Source organism: Apus apus, chromosome 3 (genome assembly GCF_020740795.1).
Source record: "Apus apus isolate bApuApu2 chromosome 3, bApuApu2.pri.cur, whole genome shotgun sequence".
In the NCBI taxonomy this organism is placed as follows: domain Eukaryota; kingdom Metazoa; phylum Chordata; class Aves; order Apodiformes; family Apodidae; genus Apus; species Apus apus.
Genome location: NC_067284.1, coordinates 108,619,645 through 108,639,985, shown reverse-complemented (window position 1 = coordinate 108,639,985; position 20,341 = coordinate 108,619,645). Strand labels below are relative to the sequence as shown.

Genomic DNA, 20,341 nt, shown 5'->3' with positions numbered 1-20,341 from the left:
AGTTTTTGATGACTCCAAATGGAGGTCAAATGAATTTCTGGAACACACGCTTTTGTTAAACCAGTTACTGGCCCAAAATAGGGGCAACTGGCTGAAATTTTGTGGTCTGTGGTATGCAGGAGGTCAGACTAGATGATCTAATTTTCCCTTCTGACTTTAAGCTGTATGAATGTGAACAATCCCCCTGATTACAGGACACTTCTGGCCATTGAAAATTGCAGAATTAAGCTGTCAGTTGCCAGTAAAGAACATTCACTATTCTGCCATCAAATTAAGAAATTAATTTTAGTATATCACATAACAGCATTGTTCTATTGTGGTTTGTGATGCAAAGAGCTTTGTGTAAGCAAGAAAAAAAACAACAACCCAACTCCTATAGCATGATTTAAATCAGGGCAACTATGTATTGTGAACTTAGCCTTTGATATTACTTATCACAGTTCAGATGCAAAATTAGAGCTGAAATAGGACTTTGTTTTAGAATTTCAGTGCCAGGAAGGTTAACGGGTTATTGACAGCTTTAAGAATGAAATGTCAGGGAGGAAATTAGAGCAAACATGTATCATGAGCCAGCACACAGCATGGCTGGTTTTAATAGACACGGCAGATCTTCTGTAGTAATGCCTCCATTAATAGTGCAGTTATCACTGTTTCCAGATGGTGTGATCATAAACACACAGAGCATTTGCAGGGACCTATAATTTATCCTGATCCCTTCCTCCTCTGGATTCATCCAGAAGGAAGGCAAGTGGTACCACAGCCCACCCCAACAGTTTTCCTTTTTTTTTTTTTTTTTTTTGGCCAGGAAGTGTGGGGTGGGGGCAGGATTACATCTGGGGCTCTGTGGAGCCCACCAACAGAGACTGCTCCAAGTCTTTATTGAACAAGAACATCCACTACTGTTCTTAGCCACTTCCTTCTCACTTCACTGGTTTACTTGTACTGGGCTGGTCCATGCCCCACATTAGAAGGTAGCTTTGCAGGTCCTTTGCACCCATTTTAGACCCGCAATCTGAATCTTCTTCTTTTTTTTTTTTCCCTTTAAATCAACATTTTATTAACTAAATGCACATTTATTCCCAATGAATTTCACTCAACCACTGCAAAATCATTGTTGCATATAAAAACTTGGGAAATTATGAAATGGGAGATCTGTTTATTGTATTCTTGGCAAAGCATATTCCTTGAAAAACTGATAAATTGCCCCAGTCTTCACAGTAAGTATGGGTTTGAACATATTTGGGAAGTAGAAAAATAAGGAGTCTCCAAAAGAAGAAAGTATGCAGCAAATACATGTTTTTCTCTTCCTATCTACTAATACAAAGATGCAGCACTGTGAAAAAGGATGTCTCAAAATATACTGTAATGGTGCAATGTTCTTTTCAGAAATCTCAGTTCTTAATATTTCTAGGAAGCAGGGGATACAGACGGCAATTTTAAGAAAATGTCCTTGTTGTAAATACATTAAGAAATTTTACACTTCTCAGTTTAGTTCCCTGGGTTACCTAAGCAAGTGTATATGTGGGAAAAAAATAAAAAAAAGGTATCTACTTTTGGCCTTCAGTTGTACGAAAAGGAGTAACATGCATTACCAGTGTATTTCTTTGCCATGTCTTAGACATTTTGGAGGAAGGAGTGGGAAAAGAAAGAAAGATCCAGCTTCTACTAAATTCTTTTTGGTTTTGAATTGTTTGAGTATTTCAAAAGCCAAATCTGGCACCTTAAATCTTGCTTTCATCAAGGACATGGTAATTCAAAATAGTTAGCTGAATTTTGGTTAGTATAGCAGCAGGTTTCTTCATATCTTGCTTTTTGGTATTTGTAAGTAAATGCACATGATTTATAGAATATTTTATTTCAGTTATTGTGACTTTCACCTCTTTGACCTAGAAAATCTAGAGTGTTTTAATAACCAGTGTCCTTGTTAGAAACTTATTATGTGGCTCTTTTTGGAAAGGCAAGTTGAGTATGTGGCATAGTTTAAGGAATTTTGATGTAATTTGTTTAGAGAGGCTGTTACTTGACAAACCTTTTCTGAACATGTTACATGGTAACTGAGAAATTGGAAGTCTCTGGGCTGAGCTGGATAATGGACAATAGATGCTTTCACTTCTGTTGCCTGTTCAAATCCAATCTGTCAAAGATTGAAAATTGTTCCCTTTTCATACTGGGCAAGTGGCCTGTGAGTAATTAGGTGGTCGACTCTGCCTGATGCCTGATTAAAATTTGCCCACAAGTCAAAAACACCACCCCACTTGGCATCCTGGCCAGTTGCTTCAAAAGCCAAAGCTGAATCAGCAGACATCTTTGCTTTATTCTCTTCCAGATCAGGACCAAGATGTTTTATTTTGCAGTGTGGACTTGCTTATATTTTGTTCTCCCCAGTTTTGTTCTCTGTAACACCTGTCATAAGTACTACATAGCAGAAAAGGGTTGTTTCCATGGGGATGGATGAATTTCATCCCTCTACAGATGGATCAATGATTCACACTGTCAACAAGCTCTTTTTGAGGAACAAATATTGCCCCCAAACACACTCTGCTCCACAATATCTCTGCATTTCCTGAGAGCTATGTGAGACTTGGCTGTGCATTTTCAGTTGCCTCATGCCCAGCTAAAGACAAAGGGAGGAAATATTATGGCAATTAAGTGACACTAATTTATCAAGGAAAAATAAAAGCTTCTAGAAATGATGGCTTGTGAGTTCAGCCAGTCTCAGAGCAGGTCAAACCCAGGGTCCACCGTTGCTGGGGAAGAAGCCCCAGCCTTTCACAAGGAAAGTATTTCCAGAAAGGTTGTGTTTTTGAGCCATTTCTTCAATGAACTAGGCACAAACATGCTTCTTTTTGACACCAAGGTGGCATGTGCCCTTTTTTTATGTCTCTCTCTTGCTTGCTTTGCCTTAAGCAAACTGAATCATTACAGAAACAAACAAACAAACAAAAACAAACAAACAAAACAAAAACAAACAAACAAAAAACCCAAAACACTCAAACAAAAGCTTCACTTCTATTGAATATTCAAGATGATGAGGTTAAGCTTGTGGGAAGTATGAAAACACCCTGAAGCTTTGAGGACTGTGGCCCTGGATGCCAACTGCTGGCTACTTCAAATGGGCTTTCATCATCCTTCTGCTCCTATACACAAACACTGAATTTCTTTTGCATGCCCACTGCCCTCTTTGAAACTGCCAAAGCTCTGTCAGCTACCTTAAGGAGTAGATCCAGGTTTCTATAGTTTCTGCTAATACAGTTGTAGAGCCAAAAGCTGGTTGAAAGAGGATAAAGTTAAGTTTTGGATGGGATTATATCAAGACAGGAAAAGCCCTTCACTTCTTTACAGAGGAGATCATGTTAGAAAGAGACAAGGATCTGCAAAAGTAAAGTTGGAAAGAAAAACAGCAGAGAGAGAAATGCTGGGCAAAAGTGAGTGAGTGGTGACTTATGGAAAGATCAGAAAGTGGGCTGGGAAACAAGGAGTGGATAAGCTGAAATGAGGGACAAAGACAGATAAATAGAAGGATAGATTTAATTAAGGTTAGAGAGTTAGTAATAAAGCATTAGAAAAAAATGCTGTCATGAGGAACAGAAAAAGATGAACATGAAGACATGTTAAAGAAAGAAAATTAAAAGATTTCAAGTTATTGGGAAGTATCTTGTAGATTCTAAGAAATGAGCCAACAGTGATACGCATTTTAGAAAACTGAGGAGGAAATAAGAACAAAAAAGCAAAGAAGACAGAAGGAAAGTTGATGTAGATATTATTTAAGGTTTATTTCTGAGCCCACTTAAAGTTTTAGCCACAGTAGTTCATGGTGAAATGACCAGGAGTGAAACAGCTAAGATCAGTAGTTGGCTTTTGAAATCTTAACATTGGAGTTTATTTTGTAGAAACATTAGAGATTATATTACTATTATGCAATAACATATAATAACTGCTAGCAAAATATATAAACTAGTATCTGTATATGTTACAAATATTGGCTAGCATGAAGAAACATAATGGTCCAGTTTCAAATTAAATATAGACTAGCATAGGCGGTTCCATGCTTCTCTAAAACCAAAAGCACAGGGAAATAAGCCAAAAGGATTATTTTTTTTTTAACACAAATTCCATGATTGAATGTTACTGGTTTTTATTCTGAAGTTTACTGCTTCTGAGATAAGATAATTATGTATTGGGGAAGGATTGGTTGAGATAAGGAAATGTCTCCATTGCCCATTGCACTTTGGAAAGCCACACCTGCATTCAAGACTCAAGTGTCAGAATAACCCCAGCATCCAAAAAAAGTATTGGGATTTATGAAAGGACCAGACATCCTGAGTAGATCCTCACCTAGGGTGAGGAACTCTTTTGAACCAGACTGCAAGCATGACAGAATGATGCTTTGATTCCCATTACAGGTGCTGAACATGTGGAAATGTGACTCTGCCCTCTAAAAAGTCCAGCTGTGCTTCTAAGGCCGTTTTAATTAAAACTATTATTATTTATTGATGGCAGCAGCATGAAATATGGGGCAGCAGATCAATTCTTTACCCAAACGCTCCCTGTTGTAAAGGTGTGCCTTTCATCCTGTGTATATGACTGTGTACCAATATCTACAAATAGGTCTTAACCCCATTGAGGTGCCTCAGATTCTTCTCCTATTAAAATAATGATCTTGTGTGAGAGAGAATTCTCCTTCCCTCCCATAAGGATTTGAGGGGGAAGATGTGGAACCCACCAGTATGATCATCTGCAGTAATCTCTACTAATTTAATCTATTTTTTCCATTTCATCATTTTAGCATCTCAAGCCTAGTCTGGCTTCTCTTGACCACTTACCCCTGAGTACACTGGTACGATGGGAAGCTCAGAAGTCAAAATCCTCACTATAAACAGGCTACAGTGGTGTGTATTCCTGCCCTGTACGATGAAAGTCAGCTTGTCCGTGCACAGTACGTGCTGATGGAGGCTTCTGTGGAATATAATTTACAGCTGTGTTGTCTTTGTAGATGCCTGCTACGATGTGAGAACACTGATGAGTGGAGGGGGAAGGGGCCAGCCTTCCACTTACCATATGGAAAACATCTGTAAGGGGCAACATATCTCCCTGTAAAGAGATGTGTTGCTGTTTCATAGTTTCTTCAAAGTGTTATATAGACAAAAGGTATCAACTTGAATTTTCACCAGGGTTGACTGGCCCAGCCTCTAGAGCCATTTACCATAATACCAAAGTATTCTTTTAAACGAGACAGGCAGGAATATTTTACACTGTCTCACACAAAAAGAATGTAACATCTACTGGAAAAGTATAGAGTAGTCAAAAAGCTCCAAAAATAAACCAAAAGAAACAATATCATGCCCTTTTTTTGTGGCCCCTTAACTCCAGTCCTCTGAGAACAACACTGATTGATGTCAGTGATGCAACCTAAAAATTAATGTCAATTATCCAAAACAAAATGCACATAAGCGACTTAAGGGTCTGATTTCAGTCCACAAAAGCCAGGAAATTCAGAGCTACTGTGCAGCCAAAAACGTGGATTTTACATTCCCATCTTACCAACAGCCAGTCTGCTTGGGGAAGAAGAGAAACAAAGCAAAATAGAGTTACAGCATTACAGTAAATAATGTGGCTGAAACAACATGCTCTCTCTTTGCTGCAGTCCAATCCACTGGGTCCTGTTAGCTTTAAGACCAGGAAGTGCAATGTGTTCTAGGTTTGGGGCTCAGTGACTCACCTACCACCTTTATAGTTTTTTTAATATAAACTCTTTTTTTGATGTAGTAACAATAATGTTTCATGAGACCTAACTGATGCTTCTTTTACAGTATTTATTTATTTTTCTTGTATTTCCAGCCATCGGAAGTGGGGGTGTTGCTGTCAGCATGATTAGTGCATGTGCTGTGTTTGATGCAATAATTGTGCATCGGAACGGGATCGGCCCCGCACTCTTTGATAAATGAACACGCAGTAATCGAGCTGTTGTGGTGTCAGCATGCACACAAATCAAAATGTCCTCACATCAAAGAAGTACTTGTGAAAAAACTTCCATACAGGATTTAAATATTCCTCAATGTTATTAAAAAAATATGGGCTGTGATATCATGAAAAGCCCTTGATGGAGCTACAAGTGGGTAATCCATCTCCGTATTCGGAAGCCTGTATTTAATGACTGAACAAAGGCAACCAGCCAGAAGAATCACATGCCCAGCCAGTATGTTTTCAGACAAGTATCAGTTTTATAGATGTGCATGTAAATGTGTGTCTTCTATAAAAATGGATACAAAAGAAAAAGATAAGAGGTGGTACTGAAGAAAAGAGAGTTTGATGTGATGGGTCATACCACTGTGATATTGTTAATGGCATTTTTCTGTCCTAACATTTCCAAACAAGTTCCACTTCAGTAAAGTGTATCATAGCAAGTAATGGGTGTAAGAGGGTCTATGGAGAGGGAGTATAGTGTGGAAGTTCAGAAACCACGTAGTTATTTCATTTTCCTTGCAAAGTAAATATTATTGCCCGTCCACAGATAGATCAATCAGAAACAACCAAAAGGATTTTTTAGTCAATTCTAGGAAGGATATTTTGGAATTTTACTATTCTCAGCAACCACCCAGTGACTCTGGGATTGAACATTTTTCCAAGACATTAGGCAGATAAGGAGTAGATGGACAGGAATACATTTGGAAAGATAACAGAGAACTTGAGCCACATGTTAGAGAGACCAGAAGTCCGTCTTGCCTTGTGAACCAGCTTTGTCAACATGTGAATGTAGATATAAAATATTTTTTAAAGTACAGTGTAGAAAAAACAGGCCTAACATTCCGTGGGATCCCAAGTTTCTTGGTATACTTGGAGTACAGTGTTCAATTCTGGGACCCCTAGAAGAACATGGAGCTGTTGGAGTGAGTCCTGAGAACAACAGAGTTGATCAGAGGGCTGGAGGACCTTTGCTACAGAAACAGGTTGAGAGAGTTGGGGTTGTTCAGTCTGGAGAAGAGAAGGCTCCAAGGAGAGTTTAGAGCACCTTCCAGTACCTGAAGAGGCTACAGGAAAGCTGGAGAGGGACATTTTACAAGGGCATGGAGTGATGGGATGAGGGGGAATGGTTTCAAACTGAAAGAGGGTAGATTGAGATGAGAATTTAGGAAGAAATTATTTTCTGTGAGGGTGGTGAGACACTGGCCCACGTTTCGCAGAGAAGCTGTGGCTGCTTCCTTCCTTGAAGTGTTCCAGGCCAGGTTGGATGGGGCTTTGAGCAACCTGGTCTAGTTGAAGTAACCCTGCCCAAGGCAGTGTGGTTGGATCTAGATGATCTTTAAGGTTCCTTCCAACCCAAACCATTCTATGATTCTATGATTCTTGTAGCTCGTCGTTTGCCAGATGCTCTTTGAAGGTGCAACAAGGTCTCTTTGCTGTACAGGCTGCCTTACACAGGAGTCATCCAGGTTTGGGTGGTCCTTGCATGCTGGCCAATCTGCCATTAATGTCATTATGGCTCATTACACCCCTGGCTAAATATATCAAAGAGTCTGTCTCTCCTGCAGGTAACTACTGTTAGTAACTGCTGGAGAGAGTCTCAGGTTCTGGGGCAGCAGGACCAGTCTCTGCAGCAGGAGTGGTGATTTGGAGAACACTGCCCTCTTTACATGTCCCCACTTGCTCTTTTCCAAATGAAGCCACCCACAGTTGAGCTCTTCATATGCTTGGCATGTTTCAGGGTTGAGATGCTAATTACAGGCTGTCAGGAGATAGTGAGCAGGGCCACTGTCACACAGGGCAAGTCAGGGGATCTGGTATTGTTCACAGATGACCAGATCATTCCTCTTACCAATTTTTTTCCTTCTCTTATTCACTTAGCACATACTGAAGAAATCTGTTCTTCGTACTGCTTTCTTTTCCACATCCTTGTGCTTAGATCTTGCTTGAATGGGATGAATGTGTCACTGACATGGCTGGCCAATATTTAAATGGATTGTTATTCAAGGGAGGAGCATCTTTCTCTGATTATCACCAATTACAAGTAAAGTGTTAACTGTTCAAAGGAATTAACTGCTCTGCTTTATGTTTTTTAGACACATTGCATCCTTTGCATAAGGAGTAGGAAACCCTGCAAATCATTGAGAAATAACCTTTAATTGCCTAAATTATAAATGCTTCCTGTCATCAAACATTAAATAAGTTTCAATAAATGCCTGGATTCAAGTTCAAACTAGAGGTGGAACGTTGTTTTGAAGGATAAGGGCATTTGGCTCAAAATTTGAGGACCATTTTTTAAGTTTGGACTTGATCTTGTTCTTCAGAAGTTCAGGAGGACCAGAAAATGTATTTTGATTCAGGGCTATTTCTAATATAAATGTCATAAAATCTGGTAGCGTATCATAATTTATTCTTCTGCTAAAGTATGTTTTTAACTTGTGAAACTGCCTCAGCCCTTGAGTTTTTTTCTCCAGCATGTTGCAGAAATACGTGTGTAAGATTGATTGGATGCCATTCTGCAGCTTAATCCTAGGTAATTTATTCAGTTTTACCTGGAGAAAGGTCCAAATATATATTGTTCTGGTTTTAATCAGTCCAACTACAATTGATTCAACTTTTGCCTGAATAAAGAGCAAGTAAAAACTGAGCAAGAGCCTCAAGATTTGGCTCTTATTCATTAACCTCAGGGCAGGCTTCATTTTGTTTGATTTTTAAGCTATTAAAATGTTGGTTGGCTTCCATTTGAGCTCAAATTCCTAATATCACCAAATAATTATGTGTAGATGATGAAATGAAAAAACAGGCATGTAGTCTCCAAACGCGCATTTCAGTCTGGGTGGCTGAAATGGCTCATAACATTCAATGCATGAAAATGGGGTGGATTGAATAAATTAGCAGAATCACAAAAGGAAACCACTATAGGAAATAGTTTTACACGTGTAATCACTGAAACACTCTAGTGAATGTGTCAATCTGCACTAAATAAATATATTTGTTTATAGACATGCTCTGTATTAGCTTCCACTCTTTCACAGCACTTTGCCAAACAAAATCCCACTAGAAGTAGGATGTTCGCACCCGAGTAGGAGTTTCTTGGATAAATATTTTTTCTATATTGAGACCAAAACCACTTCTACAAATTTCAGACTTTGATTGAAATAGTATATTTCTTTTTCTTTTTCTTTTCTTTTTTTCTTTTTCCTTCCCATCTCCTCCACTGGCAACCACTGATGCATTACCTTAATTCCTCTGACCTCCCACTGCTCTGCGAGCGGGCGCCCCGCTGCAGACAGAGTGCATCAGTCAGTAATGAGCAGGGTTAGAAGTGGCCTCACCCAAAAGCTGCCACCAGCAAAGGGCCTCAGAGCCTGAGAAAATTCCTCTGTTTACAGACCAACCCTCTGCCCCTGCCTTCTTGGTCGGGTTCTCATTTCCCCCGTGAAATGCAAAAGGTGAATAGAGATGCTATGTCCTTTACAGACAGCGTTGGCGGGATGTTTTCAGGGGGTGGGGAAAGAGAAGTATGTTGCAAAATGTCATTAGATGCTCCTTTTCTTTGTAATGTCAACACTTTCAAGGAAAGAATGTAGGTGAGCTGTCATGTTTTGCCCAAATAATTGAATTTATTCCAAAGTAATACCCGCTCAACCTATTCAGTAAGTGCCAAGTTCAGCATCCATTTCTGTACATCTGGTATTTTAACCATTACAATGGAAGATATAATGTAATGAAAATAATAATTATGGAATAGCATACCTGTTTTCAAAATGCTATGTATTAGCTCTGCAATCAAGCAATCCTCAAAAAAGGTTTTCAGTGAGTGATGGTATTTCTGTTTCAAAAGCAGGGGAAATTGAAACACAGAGACATTAAGTGGTTTGTCTGAGGCCACACAGCAAGTAAGTGTCAGAGCTGGGAGCAGAGCCCAGCCCTGGCTCCTGCCCTTGCTCTCAGACGACTGCACCACATCGTATTGTTTCCAAATAAATGTGCTAAAAAAATCATATGCAGAGCTTGTGAACACTAGTGACATGGAGGGGGATTTTAACCTCTTCAGTTACTTCTTATGGAAAAAAAACCTGAGTCTTTCCAGCAGCAGATGGAAACCTTGCAAAGTCAAGAAAAGCCATCGTTGGAGGGAAGGAGCCATCCAGGTTATTTCATGCCAAATTACTTGCAGGCTGAAGGAGTTTTTATTACTAGTGGTATATTTTCACATGGGAGGGTTGGGACTGTGCAGTGCCCTGAGTCATAACCCAGAGGTTTCAGAATCTAACCATACCTGAAGTCTTTGTATGTCTCAAGGCTTCTAGCTTTAACTTCATTCTCTGACGTAACGAAGTTGCCTGCGTACGTTATTGCTGCCGTACAGCTGAAGCGGTGAGTTGAGGCACATCAGGAGATGTTGGCCTCTGAGCAACTCTAAAGTGTTTTGACCAGTTCGATGCAACAAAAGTATTAATAAAAGATCAGGGATACTCGGGAATCATTGTAGTGAGGGGATTAAGTGTTCCCAGTTACACTGTGGTCCAACAGGTCGTATCTTTGGTGCCTCATGGAGAGGCTTTGCTAGTGGCATGTCATGGGTAGACAGTTATGGGCCACTAGACCCATGGCAGTAAGAACTTCCTGGGTTTCAGCCTGTACCACAGGAGAAGCAGCCATCTCCCTTGGTCCAGGGAAGGGGGTTGGTTGGTGGAGCCCAGCTACAGGTTTTGCAGCCTGAAAGAAGGAAATCCTCTCTCTGTGAGCTGAGAGTAGTGTGTGAGTGAAGCAGGGCTCAGAAGAGGAATTTCTATCAGTGTGCTAAGCAGCGTCGCCTTTTCTTTGACAATTAAAAAGGGTTTCTTGCTCTCAGACAAATAAAGGCTATTAAAATTGGTGGCAGTGATGGGAAGAACTTTGCAAAAATATGTTTGTTTTGCAAAGCTGTCTGCCAAGTATTGTTTTATGGTTCCATTTTTTCCTTCTTTCTCCTCTGTTTACAGTATCCTCTGAGAAACTCAAAATGATCTCTCTCTCTCCCTACCAATTTTCTTCTTTTTTTCTTTTGGCAGACGTTGGTACCCCACTCCCACACCCCAGTTCTTGCTGCAACAGAAGCCATGAGCCTTTTGCCTTGTTTTTCTTTCTTATAATATCAGCCCAGCCCTGAGAACAGCATTTGCTAGTTAACTGCAGCATTGCAAATTTGGCAAAATTAGCTGCAGGACAGCAGTACAAGCCCTACGTTTTGTTCTCCTTCCCCTAGTGGCATTGCTTGAAGTGTCTGAGAAATACATCTGATCCTTGTTTTTCAGAGATCTTATGTTTCCATCAGCTTTAGGAGTGTCTTTATTCCCAGTAGCAGAGAGCAACAATTAAAAAGTTGGGTAATTGAGATCTGGACTATGTTCTTTAACAGACTTGGATGGTATATCCTGGATATATCTTGTTCCTGGACACAGCAACAGAGTTTTATGTGATTATTGAGAAAGTTTGCGCTTTTATGTGATTATTGAGAAAGCTGGCAGATAAAAGGTAAACCAAAGTGCAGAACTGACCTTGTTGGAAAGCATTTTGTTACAAGCTGTTTCAGGGTGGGTTATTGAGGTGTTGCTTTTGTCAGTGCATTATGTTTGTGGTCCCCTTTGTAAAGCGTGCTGATGATCTCCCTTCTTGGAGGGCAAGTACTCACAGAACGGAACTTGCTACTGTCACTGGTTGTCCCCCTTAATTGCTGAAGACTCAGACCTGAGAAATAAAGTTGTTTCATTTGTTTCTTACACCTCCTGTGGTTTCTCAGAGGCTAGCTAAAGCACAGAAGGACCATTACTGTATGGATAAATGGATGCTGTAGTTTTCAGCACATTGGTGTGACCCCATTGTAAATTAAATCCATGGCATTTCATGGATACAGCAGGGCAGATCATCCAAAGCGTCGTAGAAGTTTGTATTCTACTAAACCTGGGTATTCATTGATACTGACCATATACTAGATGTTCTATACATAAAATGTTCCCTCACCCTTTGAGTAATATCAGACATCTGTGCTTTGGCTACTGATTAAAGATGGATTTGTACAATTGGAGACTTCAGTGCTATTATTTTTAAATTGGAGAGAAACTTATCCATTATATTTCTTTTGTTACACAAATGCACTTTTAATAATGAGAGTTTATATCCACACAAATTTATTTAAACTCAAACAGAAGCAACTAATTTTAAACAACATATGGATTTTCTTTTTTAAACAATGTTGCTTATACTTTGCTTCCTAAACTAATTATTATTTTAATCTCTAAATAAGCTGACACTTCTTTGCATGTGGTTTGTCTACACAGGCTGGGAAAAATTAGAGGAGTAACCTTTTAATCACAGGGGGTTTCATGTAGATGTTTTTATGTACAAAGAGCTATGAATCTCTCCAGGATGACTTGTTTGATATTATGGCGGGCTAATGAAATTTCAAAGTTAACATTCCCCAAATAAAATGGAAAGAAGACACAGGGAGGAAAGGATCAGATTTAAAATTAGAGAATCTTTGTGTTTTATGGGTTCCAGGTTATTTGGAATGGAATGAAAGTTAATGCTGCATCCTTTTTTTCCATCCTGCCAGCCAGTGTCTGATCCAAGAATGTCTCTTACTTAAAGGGCAGGGCTCCCTCCACTGTTCTTAAATAAAGGCTTTCACTGTCTGAGATCTGATCCTCCTTGATTTTTACAGTAACATTGTAAGACTGCATGAAGAGAATTATTTAATGAAAAGAAGTTTTGCATATGATCCCCCTATCATAAGCCTATTGAAGTCATATGTTTCAATTCACATTTATGCAAATATCAGAGGAAAGGACCGTGGCATGTCACAAACAAGATGTGCCTATTTGTATTTATGTTTGCTAATGAAGTTCAGCCAGGACTTGCTCTTTGATTCTGATGTCTCTGTCTGCCATTCCACTTTATGCATTGTAATTAAACCACTTGCCCACACACATGCAAGAGGACACCAAGAAAGGGAGACTTCAAGTTTGAAAAATGCTTTTCTGTAACTCTCTTACACAGGACCTGTAATTCAGTATTTATTGTCTTTAAGTGATACAGCAGACCAGTGGTATGACATTGTGCCTTGGCTTTAGTGTAAGCAGAGCTGAAGACTTAAACCAATGGAGAATTTGGCCCAATAAACTGTAGTGAGCAGGATGCCCATTGGAGAAGTTTTAGACTAGACTTTTCCAAATTTTCTCCCAAATAAGAATTAAACATCAGCCTATTCAAAAATCACAGCTGTTTCTTTCTCATGCCAAAATTACTCTTTCTCATCATGGTACAGCTGTGAAATTATGCACTGATGTTCATTGTTAACTGGAAACCATTTCTAGCTAAGGTGCTTGTTCAGTAGTCTTAGTTTTCTAATGTGTTACCTAATTGAGGAGTGCTCACATCTTCAGGGATTTGTTTCTGTAGGTCACATCTTCAGTATATCTTGTGTTAATTAACATGTCATTTTCTGCCCCTTAGTTGGTCCTGTGTACTCTTCAGTCAATTGTTCCACTTCATGCAACCTGCTGTGGAGACATGCATTTTGCTGTCCTCTTCATGAAGGGTCCTCTTTGTGGTCCTTCGTAATCTGCTACCACTACAGGAGAGACACAGGACCAAAAAGAGTAGAAAATGGATGATTTTTAATGCCATTTGGGAAGTTACATGACCAAAGCTTTTTGTTCTAGATTGCCTTTTTAAGCTATTAGTTTTCCTGTCTTTCACCAAACTAAAGGCAAAGCATAATCTTGCTTCTAGATGACTGACAGGAGTGAGCACTGCTTATCTTCTCTGCTTCATTGTACTTTCTCTCCAACTGTATGGAAAAAAACCATAGAAATCATAGAATCATCCTGGTTGGAAGAGACCTTAAAGATCATCACATCCAACCATAACCTAAATCCCCCTACCATAATCTAATTTACCCGTTCAGTGCTTAAATCATGTAGTTAAGCACTGTATCTACATTTCTTTTAAATACTTCCAGGGATGGTGACTCCACCACCTCCTTGGGCAGCCTGTTCCACTGTCCAGCCACTCTTTCAGTAAAGAAATTCTTTGTAATATCCAGCCTAAACCTCCCCTGGTGCAGCTTCAGACCATTTCCTCTCTTCCTGTCATTATTCACTTGAGAGAAGAGGCCAACTTCCACCTCCTTACAACCTTCATTTATTAAATGATGATAGAATTCCTGGAGAAGATCTTTATTTCATAGTCCAATGTGCTTTGATAACTTAGAAACACAGCATTTTCAGGGGAAGATTCCTATACTATAAGCAGATAGTGGATGCTTGAGAAGCTGTGAGAAGGTTCTTCACACAGTTGCCTGATGGGCTAGGGTCAGGACTGGGAAGTAGAGGACTAAGCACCAAAATCATCATGCTTCTCCAAATGGGAGCATGTGGCAGGAGTGGACTGGGCAAGATGAAGGTTGTGTTTCTGCCTTCACTTTGGTCCAGCCTGCTTAGCCTCTGGTTGTGGATAGTAGCGATTGGTCCTTTCAGCTTCAATGAGGTCAGAGAAGGGGATGCAAAATCTTGTCATATGATATTAGCAAAGTGGGGGTTGGTCTCTTCTTAGGAGCAAGCAACATAACGAGAGGAAATGGACTCAAGTTGTACCAGGGGAGGTTTAGATTGTATATTTGAGGAAACTTCTTCACTGGAGAGGTTATTAAACACTGGAATAGGCTGCCCAGGGAGGTTGTTGAATCACCATTCCTGGGGGTGTTTAAAAGACATGTAGATGTGGTGGTTAGAAGCATGGTTTAGCATTGGATTTGGAAGAGTTATGTTAATGGTTGGACTCAATGATCCTAGAGATTTTTTTCCAACCAGAACAATGTTGTGATTCTGTCATAACAAGGAACAAGAAGAATTTCTGTGAGAGCTAGATTGGCCGAATAAGGTTGTACCAATTTTTCAGAGCATGGAATCCATTCTGGGAAGGTGTAAACTATGTAAAATGTGCAAACTGTGCCAAGTTAGATCATTTCCCATGTATGGGTGGCCCTTGAACCTCACACACATACACATAATGGGTACAGTTACCCTGACCTTCAGCCATGACAAAGAGTCACCCCACAGCAGGAAAAATCAAAGCACAGGCTGGTAGACAGTAGATTTTGAGAAAAAGCACACAAACATTTTGGATGCAGTAGGCATTTTTCAAAAAAAGGGCTTCAGGAGGGGCTGTGTGCTTATGTTATCTCTTGACTTTGGGCTATGGCAAGATATATCCAGCAAAATGGATACAGTTATGCCTTGCCATTGTAATCCCACATCAAGAGCCTGCATAATCCTCTATCTGTAATTCTGAGCCAAATAATCATATTTTGAAAAAAATAAAATAAAATAAAATTGGATGCTGAAAAAAAAAGTAAAGTGTTGGATACTGCCAAAGGGGCATAAAGCACCCAAAAGTGTCATCCAAACCCTTTACATAATATCAAACCACATTAAATAACTGCCACATACATATAAACTCTTTTGCAAGGGCACATCTTGCAAGTTTTATGAAAAACATCTTGCTGTTTCTCTTCACAATTCTTGGCATGTGAAGATATGTCTTTTAGTATCATGAATTCAGCTCTATGTGTCTTAAAGATACATGGTACAACGCAGAACTATAGGATGGCTGTAAAATAGTTTTGCGATGCATGAAAGCATTTTGGAGGTTAACCTTTATTATCTAGTAATCTATCAAAATAAGAACAAAGTGTTATCTTGTTATGGAATGGGATGAATCAAACTCCTTTGAAATACTGATTTTCAAAACAGTTACCTTTAAGCTGAGGTTGGAGGTAAAGATCGTTCCTGGGTAAAATGCTTCAATATATGGCTAAATTCCATAATAAAATACGCATATATCAGAATCACTTTCTCTGGCTTGGGAGGGAAAAAATGTGTTGTTTTCATTATTGCTGAACTTCAAAATGGCTCAAGGAATTTTGTTGGTCCTTTCCAAAAAACTGAACTTCAGGCAGAGATTAAAGCAGTGGAAATTTCAGCCCAAGGGCAAATGTTTCAGAAAGTTTAAAGTATGTGAGTTAAGTGGCAAATAGTTTTCAATCCTAAGTGTAGCCACACTAGTTATAATGTATTGCTAAATATAGACTGGTGGGTGTGTCCAACTTTCTGAAGGTGTTATCCTCCCTCCTCTGAAGCTTGCTTCTAAAATGACCTTTACAAGGATAAAACTAACTTTATAATACTGCCCGTGTTGGAAAATGTTGAACTTCATTATTTCCCAGGTGAGCCTAGCCAAGCCCAACTTTGCTTTGCAACCAAAATTCCTTTCACAAAATTCAACCTTTTATCTTTCATGTGGGTCCAGCTTTATACTCAGGTTCATTCGTCTTCAAGCAAGCTGCACAATAACCCTGTTTTGTTTATGTGTTAAAGGTTGTCGCTTGGGTTATGCAGCTCTGTAAAAATATTGGGGTCGAGGAGCTAAAAACATTACTTTTGCATCGACTTCAAAATGCCAGCCATAATGGTTTGGGCAAGCTGCAGATCCAAACTCCCTTGGACTTGCTGCTTGTGGTTGTGGGAATATATTGGAACCTTTCAAAATTATTGGCTACTCTGTTTTTTGTGTGTTTTATGTTTGGGTATCGAGTCTTTGGAGTTCTTATATTATTTTTTATTGTTGTTTGTGGTGGTGCTGTCATGTCTGATGACTGGCTATAGATCCCAGAGCTCATGTTCTGCTCTTTGACTTTAATGCCATATGCTCTTGGATCTATATATTGAAGTATGGTGTTAATGTAAAGGATGCTGTAATGAACATCTTGTACATATTTCCTTTTGCATATTCAGTGTCTGTAAATGTTGCTCTGAATACACACTTGCTGGGCTTGAGACGGTTACCTTGCAGTTTGGTATAAATACTGTTTATATACAAAGTTATTTAAGGTTATCCTTTGCTCTTAATGATACTCTGCTAATTCTAGTTTAAGAGAGGAGAAATTGATCTTGCTGAAATTAATTGGGAAATTGGCAGAGCCAGTAAAAATGGTAGTTATATATGGAACTTTGGAAGTGCTTGAACTTAAGAGGTACAAAATGATGAAGCACTAACTGGAATGAAGTCGATGACTGCTTTTTCATTTCCAAAACTGAATGACTGCTGAAGGTGAACCAAATAAAGCAAAAGTGTTTAAACTCCTTTCCTTTTAGAAGATATCATTAATATAACCAAAATAAGAATAATACATTTTGAAACTGACAATATCCCCTTAAAACACCGGGGTTGCAGTGTGCCCAGGGTAAAAAGGTATAGTTTTCCTTTATTGATTCAGAAAGAGATGTTAAAAATGCATGAAAGGTATTTTAGTGAGATGGTGTCACAGGATCTTTTAAATTTATTTTCTCAAATGTTATTTAACTCTTGTGCTTCTTTACCATTGGAATAACTTGATCCCAGGTTGCAGTGTATCAGATAACAAATTATTTTGTACTGACCAGAGGGTCTTTAAGATTAATTTGGTTTTGAGGGGTGGGGATTATACCAGTGTCTGTTTACCTAGCTTTAGACTCAGACTATAAATTAGGATTCAAAAACTGTAATTATTCAGTAATTTATAGACTATTAAAATAGGTTAGAAATTACTCTTGAATATAGTGAATAGAGAACACATGCTTATAAAGGAAAAACAGATTCAGCATAATAGTGTATTTTTGGCCTCCTCTATTTTGCAGGCAATTAACAAAATAGGATGTTACAATTTTGCATATCTCTTGCTCTCCTGAAATAGAGTCGCTAACCACTTGTTAACCACACTGATTTTTTTAATAGACAAAGTGGTTGCTTATAGCTTCCCCACCAGAAATGTTCAGATTAAGCACACTATTAGATTGCAGCCAGAATAGCCTACGAAACAGGAAGAAAGCCTTGCCTTTCTCTCTGCCTTCTCCCCTTGTTTCAGTTGATGTGATAATTCATTACAGATTTTCTCTTTCTTTGACAGAGTGCCTACCGCAGGAATGGGATGACTTTTCTCGCCTGCTAATATGGATGTGGCTGCAGCAACAGGAAAGGCACTGTTATATTAAGGTGATTTTCTTTTCCCCTCCATGGAAGAAAAAAAAACAACACAAAACAACACAGCAAAACCAACACCAAAAAAAACCAACAAGCTCCAATGTCTCCGTGTACCAGTGAGTGGGCTGGTTTGTTGTGACTATCTGCTGGCTGACTGTCTCTTTTTCCAGCCCCCTCAATCGTTATTCTTGTTTACTAGCTGGAACATTTAGCTAATTAATGGCAGGATGTTTGGGATAGCGTGTAGGTGGACAAGAATGCAGAACAGACAATGCTGAAGTTTGCAGGGGACTTGCTGCTGTCAGTCTCATTCTGCCATGTCATTTTTATTTAAGTGCTTGGAGGTCTGTGTGTTCTCCTAAAGATGGGTTTGTTGGGGCTTTTTTTACCACAGAATGGGGCAGAAAGAGGCCAGAGATAGGCTGGGTTGTCTAGGTTTATATGTGTTATATAAAGGTTGTATAGGTTTTCCCTGTGATTTTTACAAAAAGAAAAGCTGTTTTCCACTGTCTTCCACTGTTTTCTCTCCACTAATTTTTAGATGTTTAGACAGTGTAGCCCAGTTTAATCTTTTGAGGGGCTTTTAGCGAGTTCAGAGCCAAAGATATTAAGAAAAAGTGTTCAGGTAAACTGTACCTCACCAGTTAGAGACTTGTCTTTTTGCAGACCCCAGGATGGGCAAAGTGGTCAGCCCCAAATTCTCAATATTGCCATCTCTATTCTATTTCTCTATTACCATCACTCTCTGAAATCAAGGAAAGCCTTGATATGCTTCTTTATTAGGCCCCTATTCAGAAAAATATATCCTAAAATATTTTAATAACTATGACTGTCTCAGTGGTTCTTGGCAAAGGCTTAACATTATGTACTTGCTCAGCATTTGCTGCAGGAAGCAGATGCTGTCTCTGTTGTTGACAAAAGCAGGATTACTCTTGGATTTGGCTAAAAAAGAAATGGGCTCTTTTTATTTACCTTTTTTATATTTTAGTTCATGTTGTTTGTTTTCAGATTTAATTTTTCAATCTCAGTCCCTCCCTCCATGCTTCTTCCTGTCCCCTTCTCCTCCGTCCTTTGCTGGCCTTGCAAACACATTCATTTCTTCCCATAAAAACTGTACAAATATAGAGCTAACCACGATGATGCTTGACCAGAGAAAAGGGCACATGCTTCAGCCTGTCCTCAGAATCTGCAGGCATGTCCTGCTCCTGTCCCTGCAGTACCCACAGAGCCAGGCTCTGCTTCTGCCACTCTGAGTCCAGGCTTGAAATCTTAACTTAAACCTCAAATTAAGACAGAAGCACTCAAGAGATCAAGTGGAGATCAGCAAAATATTACTTTTATGTAGTGCAGCTGTCCTCCTTTGTGCTTAGTATGTGATTTCTTAGTTTTTACTCCCACTGTACACCCTTGTGGTCATTTTTAGGTGGTTTCATTGCCCTGCTTTCCTGGACCTGCTTGCAGAAACTTTAAAAATATGTGTATATTTTAAATAAACAGAAAAATGTCTCTTCTCTTTGCAACCAGAGCCTTGTAGAAGTGAACTTTGTACATCAGTTATTGCTGCCATTCATCAATTGCTTTTTTCTTTTAGCTACTTGAACTTCTGTTTTCTGGGATTAATCTGTGTGTAAAGGACTAAAAGTAATGTGTATAATGCAGTGTATTAAACGGGAGGGGGGGAAGTTTTCTGATGTTCCATCTGTGCTTCTTGAAATATATGATTAAACTTTTCTTTTTATCATCACTCTTATTTTTGTTGGCGTCTCTAATCATGGAAAATTATACGCTTGCTGTAAACATCCAGACTTTTTAAAAGGACACCAGCATTTATTGTATTTAGTTTCGATCTGCAGGGATATAGTCAGAAGAAACCATTTCAGGCACTGGGTACTGGAATCAAAATTCCTTCCGTAGCTGTATCTCTCCCAGATTTTACATTTTAAAATATGCATAAGCAGGAAAAATACTGACACTTTTTTAACAGGTCTACTTAAAGTCCCAGAGAATGAAGACTCAACATACATTTCTCTCAGAAATATGACAGATCATGTTTTTGTTGGTCTGCTGTATGTTTGTCTATCTTGAACAGGCTGACAGGCAATTATTTATAAAATCTGGGTTTGCCCAGTAAAGCCATATAATAACCTTTCACTTCTCCAACATAAGGCAGTGAGCTGAATTTAGAGTAAAACAAGGTAGGTTGTGTCTCCCTATCTTGGACAAACCCAGTTTATTCTTATTTTGGGAAGTAATCACTTTTTTTTCTCATCTTCAGCATTTTCTTTCTCTGTTTTAAACAAAAATGAGACCACAAAGA

The 20,341-nt window shown here is 39.0% G+C and overlaps 1 protein-coding gene across 1 annotated transcript in view; it reads left to right on the top strand.

The window, feature by feature from the left end:
* Window positions 1-19,768, top strand: part of SUPT3H (SPT3 homolog, SAGA and STAGA complex component) — a 266,650-nt gene extending 246,882 nt beyond the window's left edge. The window contains exon 12 of the mRNA XM_051615120.1: window positions 17,951-19,768. Coding sequence (XP_051471080.1) covers window positions 17,951-17,992 — 42 coding nt within the window. The 3' untranslated portion in view covers window positions 17,993-19,768. The remainder of the gene's footprint in view (window positions 1-17,950) is intronic.
* The last annotated feature ends 573 nt before the right edge of the window (window positions 19,769-20,341 follow it).